This window comes from Sinocyclocheilus grahami, unplaced genomic scaffold, assembly GCF_001515645.1.
Source record: "Sinocyclocheilus grahami isolate Dianchi unplaced genomic scaffold, SAMN03320097.WGS_v1.1 scaffold13.1, whole genome shotgun sequence".
Lineage (NCBI taxonomy): Eukaryota > Metazoa > Chordata > Actinopteri > Cypriniformes > Cyprinidae > Sinocyclocheilus > Sinocyclocheilus grahami.
The window spans coordinates 295,996-314,582 of record NW_015505192.1 but is presented as its reverse complement, the minus strand read 5'-3'; the positions used below and the strand labels follow the sequence as shown (position 1 = coordinate 314,582).

Genomic DNA, 18,587 nt, shown 5'->3' with positions numbered 1-18,587 from the left:
GACATTTAAAGGGGATTAAAGTAGTGCTGTTTTAATCTATCCCACAATTCCTGTGTTTTTCCTCATCTTTTCTCTTTAAAGAGTTGTCTTTCTTGATGTACACACTGATCTGAAGTTTGATGCAGTTTGTAGTATTATGTTTGAATTTCTCACCAGCAGGGGGTAGCAGTTCAATAATATTTCAATATCATTTCAACATGAATCTGCTGCTGTAAGTTTTTTTTACCTTGAACTATCAGTTTCAAAATGATTCTGATGATACACTGACCTCTAATAACTAATAAGATGAATGGCTTCTTTTTCTTTCCCACACTCACCACATACGTCTCTTCTTTATTTACGACAGTGAATTACGCTCACTTAACTAGGGGCCCCCAAAGTCGCAAAAGCACAAAAATCAAGCGTAGCGTTGTTCTGGCAGGTCACGTTAGTCAAGCTCGCATCAGCTGATCCCCATATAACTATAGGAATACGACACCTATCTAAGCATTCATATATAAAGTCCCTCAGTATAATCAGCAGTTTTCGCATTGCTCAATCGCTAATTACCCTCCTCCATCCCCAGCTCCTCCTTTGTCAGTCAGGATTCAGCCTTCTGATTATCCTTTGAATCAGACTAATTCTAAAATGTGTACATAAATTTATTGAACTTTAACGATATCTGCAATACATTTATGTTGGTTCTGTTCTGTTTACCCCGGGGGAGAATTCGTTATTTAGGTTGGAGCTGATGTCTACTAATGAGGCCAGCATTGAGAATTTTGTTCAAACGGTATTGACATACTTAAAGGACAAGAGTTTAGATGGTCTAGACGTGACTTGGCTGGATGGCCCTATATTTCTGACGAATCTAGCAGAAGCACAGAGCTACTCACAAATTTTCTACTATTGTTTTCAGGCAAAACACTTTTAATTGAGTTTCGCTTTAATAACAACAAATTGTGTTTTAATTATAAGCTTCCGTTTTGTCTGTAGAGACTAAAAGGAGCATTTAAAAAAGAAACACAGCCTCTACTTCTGTCAGTGTCTGTACTAGGGCCTGTTGACCACAGTGCGGTCACTTATGATGAGCGAACACTTTCACAGTGAGTCTCGTTCCTTCGCACTATTCATATTTGCACTTGCTGTGCTCGGTTATTTTATGTACTTAGTTTCTTACCTTTCAAAAGGTATGTGGACTTCATCTCCATTCTGCCTGCTCAGCTCAAAAAGGATGAACCATATATTGTAAATTGCTCACATTTCTTATAATTTGTTAAGACAGGCATTTATTTGTTGGCTTTAAAATTCATTGAGTGCCTCAAGAATGACACATTTTTTGATGTTAGCAAGCATTACCCTGGTCCACGCGACAAAGATGCAATAGGATTATTCCATTGGCTTCTGGATTATTGCAGAAAATAAGCTCTGTGACCAACAAAAGTTTATGATTCTTACACGCTTTGTTCATTATTATAATCTTCAGAAATGAACAGAAATTTGATAAATTTGGCAGCCTAAATGCAATCAACGGAAGTAAAAAGTTAAATGTAGACTATAAAGGAACTACACCACCATTAAGCTTCCAACAACTCTTTTAGTCTTTATTTAAAAACATTTCCTCTTAAAGTTCGATATAGTAAAATTACCAAGAGCACAACACAACAAGGCTATAAAAGCAGACTAGTAAATTGAGTTTACCTGTTTGATGTGATGTTTAATGTACCGACAGCCTCTAGTCCCATTTAGCAACTTGTTAGCGACCGCCTTTTTAAAGTCAAGTAAAAGCTGTAAAGAAATGTTAAAGTGGGGTGATGTATTTTAAGTAGCAGAATAAAAATGTCTTGAGTTTTTGTTCACCACAGACCTTATTTAAAAAACCCATTGACTTCAGGACGATGCTAAATGGTAAAATGCTAACTCATTTCCGGGTTTTGGCCTACAAAAATGCAGCCCACATAAGGTGATTAATTCTAGTAGATCATATTCCTGGATCCACATTCTTTTTATGGTCCAGGAAAAACAACTAATAGACCTAACACCATTTCTACCACTAAAATTACTTCCAAAAAGGAAAAATTATTGGTCTGTAAAACTTTTGTTGCATCTATAATTCTTGAGATCTTCATTTGAATGTTATTCCAGAACCAGCAAGGATGTAGACCTGTCATATTTGGGTAAATCACATTCATCTGTTAGCATGTTAGCATTCTAACTGGGTTTACCTAATATTTCACTGGCAGGACCAGCAAGTTGATCTACGAAAGCTCAGTCTAGCTATACCTGCTTTTCTACGCCGGTCACGACGAAGGCATCACCATAGGGATCACCTCAAGCATGATGACATGAATACAGAGACAGGAAAGAAGGATCCACATCCACGTTTTGGGCTTATACCTGGACGATCAGGTAGGTTATAACTGCAGATGGTATTTGCTTAGCATTAATTATTAGCTTCCTCAGGGAGAGTTTAAGCGAAATTGTTTAATCATCTGAAACGCTTATCCTTCCAGGCGTGTCAGGCCATTAAAAGTGGACAAGAATGGTTCATTACTTTAACAAGTCTTTCAGATGAGTAAAGTCTTGTCGCAGAGATAAGTGAAGTGTATTTGTAAAGCAGTAACATAATGTAGAAATGTAAACTACTAGATGGATAGTCAGAAGATAAGCACAAGAAATGATGCTGCATTTATTCATTTCCAGGTGCTCTAGAAAGGCTTTGGTGGCATAGCGGTTGTCTTCATAGATCTGGATGTCTTCTATAACTCCATATGTGCATACCTTACTCAGAATGAACGAGCGATTGTTGAATCAAAGGTGATTCTGCATTCACATCATGGACACAGACGTCATGAGCATGGTGGTCATCATCACAGCAGGAACCATCACCACAGCCGCCACCACCATCATCACTCTCTTCTTCCTTATGGCAGCCATGGTCACCATCCCCATGGACATCATCAACATGGACATCATCAACATGGACATGGTCATCGTCACCATGGTCGTCGTCATCATCATCACCACCATCTTCCAATAATTCCTCAATGCAACATAACCATGGAAGAACGGCATGGTGTGGAGTGATCTTAATACGTAATACATAAACTGCATAAATTGCTCCTAGAAATTTGGTGTTTTAAGCTTGCCAAGTTCCTTTATGAATATTCCAAGCTCATATATAATCATGCATTTTCCACATTATGTTTTCATTACTTTAATAAATCCGAATGTTTTTTCTTTGATTCCTATTTTTGTCAAATCATAATGTAATAGTGGACATAGTAATGTAAAAAATGTTGGTAAATAATAAATAATTTACAATTTAAATACATATAAATAAAATATATAATACACACACACACACACATATATATATATATACAATTTAAATACAATATATGATAAATATTTTGCATTACAGTAATGAGAATTAGACTTTTTGCATTACAGCGATGGCAAAATTGCAGTATAGTATTGTAAATACATTTTTTGTAATGCAATGAGAATAATATGTTTCTCTGCATAATAGTACTGAGAATTAGATTTCTTTGCATTACAGTAATTTGGAAAAAAAAATTGCACTATGGTAATGAGGTTTTTGTTTTGCGTTAAGTTTTCATGTTTTTACTAATTTCTTATTATGAGAACTTCAAGAATAATATGATTTTTTTAAATAAAAAAATATTTTTCATATGAATTTAATTCTCGAACAGTAATGCAAAGCTGTGAGAGATTAAGTGCTTGTGCATGTGGATATTTGTATGAGCAAAATTATGATTTCATCGAAAACAGGCCTGAATGAACCACTCCACAGACCGAGCCTCTCGAGGGCGACTGGCTTCTGTGTTCAGGACGGCAGGTGTAGGCATGGAAGGTCCGATGGCGGCGAGATCTGCTTTGCTTTATGCATGAGTAGATTTATGAGCCTATTACTTGGACATCCTGGGGTGTAACACACACACACACACACACACACCTGGTTCTTCAGCTGCCTGCATTGGTTCAGAAGAGCAGTGGCACAGTGGTGTGTACAAGGATCCTGCTGTTTTAGAATTTAATTGGGAGCATTTGGAGATGCAGGTAAATTACAGGCCATTCTCTCCTCGTGTGAGAACACGTTCCTTAATGTCACCTCAGCATCACAATCTGATGAGCATCATTTAGCATTTTTTTAGAGAAGAATATATGCGTTAATGCACATTGCACTTTTTTTTAGTGTGATATAGATTTACTTTCAGTTCATTTTAGTGGTAAATCTACACAGTTTGAGTTTAAATTTTAATTTTTGTATCATTCGACACACAAAATCGACTTACAAAAAGTTTTGAATTCAGTTCAGTTTTCTCCCATAAAAACTGATATTAAGTATTTAGTAGCATGATTACTAACAAAGAACAGCGCCCAGGGGAGGTCGCGGCGAGACCGCAGAATGAAAGCTGCAGCCCGCCGAGATTTCAGCAGCCTGAATGGCAACCCCCGCTGATACGCCGTCACACCAACGCCAGCTGTTTCTCGAACACTCGCGGAGATTCGTCCTGTAGAAGGCTCGGCTCCGAAGCGAAAAGCTGATGTGCGTTTGCACGCGCTCTCCTTTTATACCCGCGCTGCGGGGCGGGGTGCGCGTGGCGAAACACGCACGCCAACTGTCATTGGCTTGTTTAGTTAACACTCGAAGGTGATTGGGCTCTCGGGCGAGATCCCAATTCGTCAGTCACTGACGTAACGTTGAACGTGACTGACTGAATGGGAACTTTTGTTCTGTATTTTATTTCCACGAAAATGGTGTCGGTAACTTCTCAAAGTATTTTGAATAAAATAAATACATTCTATTCAGAATAAAATCAATACAGTGAAACATTAAACTATTTTATTTGATGGAAAGACACAATACCCACATTTGAACAGACTTTTCTTTTGCTGAACTTTAACCTTCATACTTTTCCACAATATTTTGTACTTCAAAAATAACTGTTTTTATCACATAACTGTGATAACAAAAAATCAATCAATAAATAAATAATGAAAAATCGTTCCTTTAAAATGATTTATTTGATTATTTACTGATGTTGTTCAGCTTTTTTACAGACTTCTTTGGGGGGGGGGTGAATAGTTTCAATTTCAAATATATATTTTTAAACGTTCAATAAACTTTAATATTATTTCATAAACTGTTAGGTTATAAAATGATGCCTTATATTTGGACTATTTTACATCTTTTTTTATGACCGAAAAGCAACATGTTCATGAGAATAACTCTCATATGCATGACATTTGACAGTGAAAGCAGAAGCAGGCAACAATTTAACTTCTGAACCATTTGTCCATTTTCTGTCAAGTGGTAAATTGGAAACACGAGATTATTGTCATTTGGAGAGTGTTTTTGGCTAGCAAAATTTAGATAAAGACAGTAGTCTGCGTAGGCCCAATTTAATAGTGTCTTTGAGTGTCTGAAGTGTATTAATATCTAAAACTGGTACTTAAGGTTGAAAACAAACTAACAGCACTGAGATATGCTCCTCCAAGTCCTTTCATTAAAATGGAAATTCCAATTTGCAGCATCCTAACAAGCAGCTGACCATTACAGCATAAATAAACCACTTCAATTTAGCCAGACTTAGAGATGACACACAAACATCAAACAACCTCTGGACAGTGATCAACTAGTGTGATTAATCTTACAGATCTTCTGCTGAGGCAATCTGTTGTTTGACACAATGAACAAGTTTAAAGAATATGGTGCTATAAATCTCGGGCCAGCCGCTGGCCATTACAAACAGACTCTGGATATTGCTGGTCACTGTTGGCTAATATTATAATTGATGTTGTCCATTGTCTCACTCGGCTGGTCTGATTGCAAATAAATGTTCCATGAATGGTATTGGTAATTCATTTAGGCATAAAATAGCAAAGCCTCTGCATTTGGTTAGAGGATGCTTAATTACTTAAAGTCCACTTGAGCAACTGGGCCATGCATCATATAGTACACAATTAATTCTGTTGTCTGTTTGCTTCAATATGAGAAATGAAATTTTGTGAGAAAAGGGATTTATCTGTGGCGCTATATAGGCACAATGAAGAAAATATAAGAGCAAAAGCCACCATCACCATGCTAGGGTGTTTTGGTGCAGATGGCATGCTAAAGTGTTTAGCATGTTGTGTGTTTTGGGTGGTTACTTGGTCAAAAAAGTCATGCAGCTACAGTTCCAGTCTAGTTAAATGGTGAAAATGTTATGATCTAGATACAGTTTTTGAAAGAAGACTCTTATTCTCATCAAGGCTGTATTTATTTGATCAAAAATATAGAAACTGTAATACTGAACTGCATTTATTTGAAATAGTAATCTTATGTAACATTATAATAGACTTAACTAAAATAAAAGTTTTAATTCTTTAAAAAAATCCTACCCCAAACGTTTGAACAGTAGAGCTTATTTTGCAAATCACTAATACATTTGATCACAAATAGTGCTTTTTTTAAAATCAAATCATTTAGAAAATGGTTTTCAGGCTACTTCAGCTCTAATATTAATATTCTCTAATTTATTTATTCATTGTAAAAATTGTGAGCAATAGTAATAGTGATATTTGACTTAGAATTAAACAAGGTTAAATTATGCCAAAATGTAATCATTTCAACGTTTACTCCTAAAATGTCAATTTCTTAAAAAAAAAAAACTTTTAAATGGTAGTGTACATATTTCACTATTTTTATTATATATTTTTGCTCAAATCATCCAAAAAGATTTTATGTCTAGTCCAGCATCTCTAATATATTTTTTTATTGTTCAAAATTATGGAACAATAATAATAGTGATATTTGATTTCGATTACACTGCTAATGAGGCTAAAATTTGTGCAAAAATGGGCATATGTGAGTTAGAGCATACTTTGATATTTTTCACCCTTTTATTCATCATAACTACAGAGATGTAATCCACTTACACATAACGAATTCTCGGCGAAAGTGCCATCTGCCTGATAATGTGCAGTGTCTCTGCCTTGACCTTTGTGTGATCGTTCAACAATAACAAACCCTTTCAGCTTCTAAAGAGAAATCCCTCAGAAAATAACCCGTCACCAGAGAAAAAAGAGTTGGCTATAGAGCCTATGTGTCGTTTTACTCAGTTGAGCTGAAGTGATTGGCAGCTTTGTTAATGAAATTCAGATGTTAGAGTTATCTTCTTCTAATTAAAGCAGAGAGTGGACTGGGCTTTGTTCAGGAGCCAGACAGAAATTTGAACGGACTGTGTAAAGCTGTAAACTGGCTCCCGAGGGATCTCATTATGAACTATATGAAGAGGTCAAGGTACACTCCATCGCCTCCATGCATGTTAATATCGTAACATGCTTGTATGTACATATAGGCGCTGAGTGGTTGATTATGTAGTTGGGTGATTTCCATTACTACGCTAATGCCAAAAACAGGCCCCATGTTCATAACTGAATTTACTGGGGTAATCAGTGCTGTTAACTGTGTTTGTGTGAATAATAATGGAGTAGCTGTTTAATGCTATCCACTGTGATTCTGCTTTGGCTTACGTGCCTGACTGTATTCCCCATCAGGACCCTTTCTTACACATGCACACAAACATATATGGTGTCCACTTTTACTGTCAATTACAGCTTCATCTGATTGTATCAGTCATCCTATATTTTGTGGTTGGCTGGATTCAATAGACTGCAGTGTGTGCAGTGGAGGAAATGCAAGTGACACAGAGTGAGACATGCTACTATTTGCTTTAGAAATGATTTCAGTTGCATGTGTGGTCATGATGGTGGATTTTGTGGTCCATAATCAGTTGTACCGAACCTCATGTGAAAATCCAAATAAGTTATTTTTTCCCCTGACATTTAGACCTGATAATGAGGCAGGTGTTTGTGTGTGAATAGTGTTAAATGATGTGAACCAGCATAGTATAAATATTATTTTGCCAAAGCCATCATATTTGTTTTCTCCATAGCTTTATAAAAATGCAGTTCATTTCACAAATGACTTTGATATCCTTTCTGTGATTAACATGTTTTCAATTTCAGATTTTGAAAAAAATGTTTTTTTAAAACATGCTTGAAAGTAATGGTTTTATAAATAGTTTGATCTTTTTTATATTGCAATCTTTTTTAAACAACAGTGAAGCCATTTTTATAAAATACTATTAATTTGAAACACTTTTGATTGCCAAATAAAAAAGTTATATTTCATCATGTTTGAAAGAATGCTTGAATATATATATATATATATATATATATATATATATGCCCAGTCTGAGGTCCTGAGCACTCTGGAGAAGGTTTTCGTTCAGGATATCCCTGTACTTGCTTTATATGGGTCAGACAGAGTAACCCAATGAAAATGTCTTGATAGTAATTAAATAAAATAGAAATTCACAAAGACGGACAAAAATACATTAATATGACTTTTGTGAAAATATGAAAATATTGTAACAATTATTTTGTATTCAAAGTGAATAAAAATAATTATATGATGGTTACACCCCCTTTACATTTTAGAGTCAAAACAACTCGCAGAAAATGATAGAAACATAACTTTTATTATATTTTTATTATAAATTATTATACAAAAATGTACAAAATAATTGATATTAAATTTCTGAAAACCTGGCATCTTGTTCATTACTTGAAATTGAAATATTTATATATGTGTCTACTCTACTCCCGCTTGACAAAACGTAAAAAAAAAAATATATATATATATATATATGAGGAAGCTTAAGTAAGAATATGTCAGTCAGTCATTCTCTAAGAAATACATTGATTTGATGTCCTTCTGTTAGAGCTTTGTTGTAGAGATCATATTTTAACATTAGGTTTGCTAATGAAAAAGAGCATGCTGTTAAAACACAGTCAGTCAGAGCGGATGCCATGTTTTATTTGATGTGATGTCAGGGACAGAAGTACAGTCTGTTCAATGTTTTTTAGACGTTGTGAACCTGACAAACTTCAGATATTTCTTTCCAGTTGACAAAACACATTATTTTAAATATGCCAAATATAATCTATAAATTATAATTGCATACAAGCACACTTTTATGCTGCTTCTTACTTCAGCATTTCAGACAATGCAAAAATGCCTACATACCTAATCTTATTTGAAGTACAGACTTTTGGATGAGACGTTGTGTCAATGCGTGGATGAGTCTGTTATGATATGCCTGTCTCCATCTGTTTCCATGCGTGTGGAGAGAGACAGAATTCATTTGTGACATTTATATGTGTGTGAGGGACAAACAAAAATAGCAAATGTCAGAGAGAACGGCAATGTACCCATGTTGTTATGTGATTTTTCTGACAGAGCCCATCTGCACCAAGGCATTGTCTTCATTCCACTGTAAAGATGAGTTCACGGCTGCTTGCTGTGTCATGGCATTTCAACACCATCAGAAAATCATTACAGATCCAAGAGGAACAAAGATAGACATGTCAGATGTAAGACATGCATTATGTCACTCAGGTAACATCTGCAACATATCTGCATTCTTGCATTATGAACAACTGAACGGAGTATAATGGACATTTATAGGCACATTAACTCTCATACACTGTATCTAGAGATGCTTATACCACCCCAGATTAATCTGATTGGTCCATTGTTGTACAACCAATATTGATCAGCAGTTTTTCATTAGTTTTTTTTTAGCCTAATTAGCCTAAATGCTGCAAAATACAGCAAGATTTGGAGCTAACTATGCAGTGATGATATGGTGATGTGATCCTTTCAAAATGTCTTGTGCTTCATATTAGCAGTCTTTTAATGGCTTTTTAAATAAGAACTACCAATTTAGGTTCAGGAAAATGTCTCATAGGCGTGAGATCTTAAAGGGCTAGTGTATGTTTAGACCTGGCACATTCACAAGACAAAGAACCAGCCAAAAGAAGCATAAACCTCAAAATGAAAATTTGTCATCGCTTACTCACTCTCATGGCTTTTCTTCTGTGGGATACAAAAGAAGATATTTAGAGAATTTGTTTGTCTACACAATAGGGCTGGGTATCGAGTTCGATACTTTTTAGGCACTGACCGAAATGCCTCTATACCATCCAGTATCGAAAAAGTCTCGTCGTTCAGTACCAAATTTCGATACCTAAGGGGTTAATCTCATCAGCATCAGTGAGCCAATAAGCCTGCAGCAGTAAGCCGGTGTGTTAGACTAGAAGAGATGCGACGCAGATCGATCAGTGTTTGACATCCGCGAGAGCGATTCGAAAACACACAGAGCAGTCTGCTCTCTTTAGCTCTCGTGGTACTGTAATACACCGATCGGTCTGCACAGTCAGTCCACGTCAAGTCGAACACACCTACTAGTTAACACCGGTTACACTCAGAGATGTGGCGCACACGTGAGGCTGTAGTGTGAATGCGTCCCAGCCCCCTTAGATGTAAGACTACATTTACACTGGTGCATTTGTTTTAAAATGAAAACGATCCTCGTCATACTGGCGTTTCCACTGCGTTTCAAGCCGGCTTTCCACTATCTCCGACAAACGACAAGCTTTCAGTCATTCATTTCCAATGGAGAGTAGCGCGGGAGCTGTGTGGAGTTCTGATCATATGCAGATGTCCCTTCATACTACACGACCGAAAGCACGTGTTGTGTTGCCATTCATGCAAACTGTAGCATCATGCTACATAAGACAATAAATAAGATTTATATTCCGCTTTTACTCAAAACTCACTTTAAACCACCATCGAGTGTTTGTAGTAACTTCCGATTGCCGTCTAATGTGTGTTTTGGCCATGTAATGTTGCTGAAATTAAATATATTATTACCTCTGACTCGGAGCAGCGATCATGGAAGAGAGAACACAGGCAGACAGCGCTGGAAGCTGCTAATGCTCATCAATAAATCAGTGGAAAATAAATAGAAATCATGATTCTGTCTGAGCTATGCGTTTTAAAACGAACACGCACTAGTGTAAATGTAGCCTAACAGATGTGTAAACTGAAGACTATTTGAGCTTTATTAAAACTATTTGCACTGATTTATTGTGTTGGTTACATTTTGTTCCTTTGTGCAGTGTCTCAGGAGATGAGTCTTTGAGTCTATATAAACATCAACAAGCCACGTCAAGTCGAACACACCTACTAGTTTACACCGGTTACACTCAGAGATGTGGCGCACACGTGAGGTTGTAGTGCGAATGCGTCCCAGCCCCCTTAGATGTAAGGCTACATTTACACTGGTGCGTTTATGTTTTAAAATGAAAACGATCCTCTTCATACTGGCGTTTCCACTGCGTTTCAAGCCGGCTTTCCACTATCTCCGACAAACGACAAGCTACAGACCGGTCATTCAGTCATTCATTTCCAATGGAGAGTAGCGCGGGAGCTGTGTGGAGTTCTGATCATATGCAGATGTCCCTTCATACTACACGACCGAAAGCACGTGTTGTGTTGCCATTCATGCAAACTGTAGCATCATGCTACATAAGACAATAAATAAGATTTATATTCCGCTTTTACTCAAAACTCACTTTAAACCACCATCGAGTGTTTGTAGTAACTTCCGATTGCCGTCTAATGTGTGTTTTGGCCATGTAATGTTGCTGAAATTAAATATATTATTACCTCTGACTCGGAGCAGCGATCATGGAAGAGAGAACACAGGCAGACAGCGCTGGAAGCTGCTAATGCTCATCAATAAATCAGTGGAAAATAAATAGAAATCATGATTCTGTCTGAGCTATGCGTTTTAAAACGAACACGCACTAGTGTAAATGTAGCCTAACAGATGTGTAAACTGAAGACTATTTGAGCTTTATTAAAACTATTTGCACTGATTTATTGTGTTGGTTACATTTTGTTCCTTTGTGCAGTGTCTCAGGAGATGAGTCTTTGAGTCTATATAAACATCAACAAGCTGAGAAATAAAACCAATGGTTTTTTTTTAGATAATGTAATCTTGTTAAAATTGATTTCATAAAATTGGTATCGAAAGAAGTATCGTTCAGGAAGTCAAGGTATTGGTATCGGCATTGATATAAAAAATTTTTGAACGATACCCAGCCCTACTACACAATGAAAGTTAATGGGTTCCATTTTAGTTCGAACCCCAACATTTTTCAAAATATCTTCTTTTGTATTCTATAGAAAAAAGAAAATTATAAAACGGATATAGTTCCGGTCCTTAATTCTGATTGGTTGAGCAGCGTTTGAAGCTGTTGTAAATTACACTACAAACATACACCTTTGTTTACTTCTGTGTGTTGCTCGGCAACCACTTTGTTGGAACCACAACTGTTTCTGAGGAACTACATTGTTTGGTGGAAGAATACTATTTTTATTTATATCATTACATTTTATTTGCTCCGTTTTATTCTGTGAAACCTTACTACGTATATGGAATAACCGTTTTATAAAAGCAATAAGCCCCGTGAAGCCATGGTTTACAGTGAATTTATAACAGCTAAGGGGGTTTTAGCAACGCCCCTAACAACACTCCTTAGCTGTTATAAATTCACTGCAAACCACGGCTTCTTGGGACTTATTGCTTTATTATACAGCTTTTGAGCAAAATGAGGGTGAGTAAATGAGGACAGAATTTTCATTTTTAGTTCAAATGCAGTTTTGGCTGGACAGGAACAAACTGGTTATTATGTATATTATGAATGTAGAAACAGGCAGAAATAAAGATTCTTGGCTATTGCATGGTTTTAGAAGACATGGAATACTGGAAGAGGTGGATATGAACTGCTTTGTTGTACTTTCTTGTCCCTGAAGCCACCTTTCCACTGATATTCGCGTATGATACGCATTTTACCCCCTAGTGACAGTCTCTTAGAACTTGCAAACTGGTCATGAACCAGCGGGTTACCCTCCTCTTATTCACCTTGTGTAAAATTAATGAATTTATGAATATATCCACACAAAACAAATTACCACCGATATGTCTGACATAAAAGCATAGTAGGGTTAATCAACGTAAATGATTATATAATAATTATAAAATGTTTATTTCTGATAGAATTATTCATAATTGGGCATTTTATAAATATTCTGTTTGAAGATTAAGATGCAGTCACTTTTACCGTTCTTACCAAATTTTGAGTGAGGGCAAAATATTTTCCCACGTAGATTTGGTCAAGTTGGGTTCAAGTTGGTCACATGAATTTGGCAAGTTGACAGTCGACCTTTGTTTTAGTGCAAAAATGTAGGTAATTCTCACTTCACGCTCTTATTTTTGATTAGAATGCATCACAGCCAGTTGGGTGGTCACATATGGTGTTGCCGCAAAAGTTCAAATATTTCAACGCACCCAAAGCTCGAATTAGATATGAAAATTCTAGAAATGATTTCCAGTCTATCATTTGTCATTTGTCCGAGAAAGGCAGTCCTTTTATATCATATGGAAAAAAGTCAAATCATTTGGAATGCACTATTCCTTTGTAAAATAAGCTTGAAACAAATATTCAAATACTTGCAGGAAGTCTTTAACATAAATTGCTGTTTGATCCGATTAGTGATGATTACCGTAGCTCTGAATCTACGAATTCGCCAGGTCTCGCTGATGGAACTCTTAAAGTTTCAGTATGTGACCTTTTGGCCTGCCGGTGTTTTAAACATACAACACCCCCCTCCCCTGCACTATAATTTGTTTAGATGTTGATTTATGAACTAATTGCCTATAATTGCTGCTTAGCACCACTATTAATCCATGATGTGTGGTTCCAGGAGCACATTAGTCTGGATTTGTATAATGAAGTAATTAGTTCAATTATAGAAGAAATTAAAGGAAAGATAAAGGATGAGAAGGGGACATGCTTTTTTTTTTTTTTTTTAGAAGAGAAGCACTTAAATGATAAGAGAGAGGATGCCAGTGTGTGCAAGACATATTTTGCTTGCGCTTGAGCTTATTTCCTGCTGCATTGCTCATCTCTGTGAATTAGTTCCTTCTGTACTCAGTTCCAAACCTTTCAGCGCTCTCTCCCATGTGTTTTCATTGCCATCCTCACCCAGTCTATCCTGTCTCGCTGAGGTTGACGTACAGACTGCATTGTCTGCAGGCATTGTCATTGTTATTAGCCTTGTGGATTGCTTCAGGGGGTATGTGCAAGCACAGGGGAGAAGGAGCCGGGCTGGATAATTAGTTTTTCCTCAATGCCAGATGTGCACACCACCACTGTCGCGGACTGGAAACAGGAAGTGCTAAGATTGTCAAGGCAACAGCAGCCAGGCTGCATTCCAGCGCAGCCTCCCCTACATTCCCATCAAAACACTGACAGGACAATGGCAGCGGTCTCGATGGAGGTAACAGATTGCTGTCATTTTGTTCTGTCAGGTACTTTATTGCAGAAACATCTTTATGAGAGGCAGTGGGAACTGGAGGTGTCAGCATGTGCGGCTGTCTAACTATACTTTAAATAGCACTCTAGATGAGATAACAGCCAATAGAAGACACTTTGAGGCTAGTATCATGGGTCATAATCAGCCATCAAAGGCACGTTTAATATTGAGTTTCATACTGATGAACATGGCTTCATTAGTGTCCCGAACATCCGTTACTCGGTCTGCGTGTGTCCTCTGGGCGGCGGATCTCTGATGTCACAACACTGAGGAGGGGACACGGGGTTGATGCTCGGCCTTCGATTTGGTTCTGTTGCCATGGGATACATATATGCTAATAAGCAAGATGGCCACGCTTATGAGCAGTGCGGCAGCAAATCCAAGCAGGAGGCCGTAAAGTACAGGCCATGCTCTGTCTAGAAGATGGGGCTGATAAGGTGGCACTGGTTGCTTTTTCACCACCAAGTCCACATTATTCCAGGTGAACCCTTTAGCTGTCAAACAAGCAGAAACTACAATTGTTAGCTTTGATTCATCTATTTCATATAAGTTACAGACAACTATATTTGATCAAATATAGCACTCAAGTTAATTGATCTAGTTATTGAAATTGGGAAAATTATTTGTGGGGGTCTTGGAAGTTGCAGTTAGAATGGGTTGAAAATGATAAATAAATCACTGTAAGCAATTGTGTTCCGGCAAAAATGTTAGTTGTTTATATTGCAAATTAAAAACGTTTTCTTGAGGCAAAGAATTCTTACTGTTTATTGAAAAATAGAAAATAGATTTCAATGTAAAAAAGTGAAATATTAAATAAACAACAATATTTGATATGATTCTAGCACTGACAGATTAAGTACTTTTAGTAGATGGTATTGTGATTACAAAGATAGTTTATTAAAAAAGTAATTTAATTTGTTTTAAAGGTGTCATATTATGAAGAATCAAATTTTCCTTGATCTTTTGAGAAGAGTTCATTGTAAAATGCACTGTGGCTTTGATAACTTTTACAGGGTTTAACAATAAGGATGGACTGAGAGTTTTGATCCAGTTACCCAGGATGATGTTTGCATTCGTTTATCATATACATGTGCTTTGCAGACTTAAACATTTGTTTTTCTCTGATGTATTGAACATTGTTGGTGGATATTTCAATGATTTAAATTTTTTTTAACAAGGTCAAGTTATCTCGTTAAAAGCAGCTCCACCCCTTACGACTGTTTTGGCTACATGCTTGAACACTTAATTAAAATAAAATACACTTTAAATATTAAACTACTGATAATAAATAATAATAATAAACAGAGATAGATAGATTACAATTCTTCGTCAAATGCTGTGTTTTTTCCCCCAAAAAGAAACAAATAACACATTTCTAGATGTATGTAAGTTTTATATACACTACCCTTTAAAAGCAGTAAGAGTTTTTTCCAAAAGTTAATACTTTTACTCAGCAAGGATGCATTACATTTAATAAATGTGACAGTAAAGACTTGTAATTTCAATTACAAATAATTGTTGTTCTTGTGAACTTTCTATTCATCAAAGAATGTATCATGGTTTCCTTAAAAATATGAAGCAGTACAAATGTTTTCAACATCAATAATGAGAAATTTTACATGCACACCAAATCAGCATATTAGAATGATTTCTGAAGGATCATGTGACACTGAAGACTGGAGTAATGATGCTGAAAATTCAGCTTTGCCATCCCAGGAAATCACATTTTAAAATAGAAAACGGTCATTTTGAAAGTGTAACAATGTTTCACAGTATTACTGTTTTCACTGTATTTTTGATCAAATAAATGTAGCCTTGTTCTGAGATCCGAAAAAACATTAACATGACACCCCACATTTATTTGTCAACAATGCCTAATCAGTGCTCAGAAACTTGGTTTGCTCTAGACATTATACTTTTATAAAAGGATCTCAAGGGAAAAAATATGAAAACTGTATATTACCCCCTTTGAAATGCTTGCATAATAGCATATTTTATGGTTTTAAAATAGAGACCCAAGAATATTACTCAAATGACTGAACACATCGCTCTTTCTGAGGCATCTCACCCTGTTTTGCAGAGTACAGCAGTACCTCCTCATGGTCCTCATGGTCCTCATGATCTTCTGATTCATGCTTCTCCAGATGGGTGGCCATTTGGCTAACAAGTTCATGGTAGCCATCCACATATTTCTGCATAGCAAGAGTTTTGTCCTGGTTGATGTTTTTACCCACCTCTGTTAGATAAATAGCACATGCATTACTACTTGTCTAGTTCTCTATTTGTGAACGTTGTCTTTACTAATACAGTTTTAACATTAATTCACTTCGTTACTTAATTACAATTATGCTGGAGGCAGCTGTTTATTTGTGACATTCATTTCATAGTCGTACAAGTCACAAGCGATACTTGCAGTACATTAAGAAATCAAACAAACAGTAATGGCCTTCATGAACAGCTGGAAATGAGATTAACTAAGTGTGCCAGGCCCAATAAATATACCAAGTATAATGAAGCGAGAACAACTGAAGACGATACACATGCCGGAACATAAGTATGCAATTTATCCAAGGTGCTGACGCTGAGTGGCTACTCCTCATCATAGCCCATTTACAGGCCGGCAATTAAAGCTCTTGTAATTGCCGCATACGTTTCCCGTATGCATCAGTTTCTGTGTTTGCAGAGGAATCGTTTTTATTTTCTGCAATACACCGCTTTGACTAAAGGATGTTCTTGGGCTATCGAGCCTGTCATTCCCCCCCCCTCTTCTTCTCTGTTTATCGTTTTCTCCCTTTAATGGAGCTGATGAAAGGAACAGATGGCATGTGGTGGATCTGATGTCAGCTCCAGCGAGCCTGCTGTCATATCGTTTGCACCTTCTCATATCCGATGCCATTCGGCTGTGGAGTCGCCCCACACGCCGGACCACAATCACTTCCAGAGGAGTGACAGGGTGCAAAGCGCATCCCATCAGAAATGTATAAAAATAACACTATGCGCTGCTGAGTTTCATCTTTTGGCGGGTAAGATGGATTGCTCTGAATTAGCTCGATACTTGTTGCATCGGTGGTGTGCAAAAACAAAAGAAAAGGTGATGAAAAACTTTGCATCTTTGCAAAACTTTTGTGTCGATTTGTTTCTTGCAAGCTCTGTTGGCAAATGAATAGCATGTTAGCTGTGGTTTTGTTGGGGTCCCTGAAGGTGAAATATGTAGTTTTACTATGGTAAAATAGGCCTATTTTGTCCTGTTTAGTTTGTACCTGTATCATTCTCAAAAAATGTTGACTTTCTGACTTAATCATGAAGTTTTGAGATCAGTTCTTTTGAAATATGACATTATTACAAACCATAAAGAACCATCTGACCTTTTTAAAAATGTAATCTTAATTCACCAGTGAAGCAAGGGTTCTAACACTAATTCTGAAAAAAGAAATTCTTAAGACAAAACAATTTGACAATTTTACAAAATAATCAAGAATATTTTTTAAATATGAATATATTTTTATGGTCATTTGAACTTTTTAAAATTATTTAATTTAATTAGAATTGTACCTTTTATATAGGGCATAATGAATATTTGAACTTGTATATATCAAAATAAGAGAATTCTATAATTAAATCTATGAATTTTAGAAAGTTGATAGTAAACAACTTGGGAACAACAATAAAATTCAGCTATTTATAGAAATAAAATAAAAAATAATACACTAAGAAAACACTAAAACAACAATTAATAAAACTATAATCATTTACAAGTGATTTTAGGCATCATGACATTGTAATCTTCAGTATGAAAAATGGATATTCATTTTAAGATTGGTTAAAGATTACTTTTCACAGTGGAGTTAAATCACAAGTGTTTATAAAGATTAACTTTAAATGAGCATTAGATGATGACAAAGGTAATATAAATTATATAGAATAAATAAATATACTGTATGTGTAATAAGCATGCATGATTAAATATCGGATCAATTAAAATATTTTACAAATATTTTATAAAATATTTACATTTAAAATAATACTGATAAATTAAAGAAATTCTATTAGCTGATAACCATTACGATAACAATATTTTGTGCATCTCTACTCAATATTATACAAATTGTAGGTTGTTTTTTGTGCGCATTTCATGTGTGTCAGTGCTGTTGTGTGCGGCTGACCTATAGCAATGTCAGTCCTGCCGATCTGTTGTAATGCACGAGACAGCCTGTTGTAGTATATCTGCTTGCTCTGAATCTGCAGCCAATCCTTAAGCGCTGAGCGACAGGGGGCCTGCTGGTCTGACTATCTCTCTCTCACTCTC

At 36.2% G+C, this 18,587-nt stretch overlaps 1 protein-coding gene across 1 annotated transcript; it reads left to right on the top strand.

The window, feature by feature from the left end:
* The first annotated feature begins 730 nt into the window (after nucleotides 1-730).
* LOC107599332 (urease accessory protein UreE-like) lies at nucleotides 731-3,082 on the top strand. Its single transcript, XM_016290896.1, is given in 5 exon segments — nucleotides 731-772; nucleotides 2,187-2,351; nucleotides 2,353-2,388; nucleotides 2,493-2,582; nucleotides 2,692-3,082. Coding segments are annotated over 5 exon segments (708 nt in total). The 3' UTR covers nucleotides 3,067-3,082.
* The last annotated feature ends 15,505 nt before the right edge of the window (nucleotides 3,083-18,587 follow it).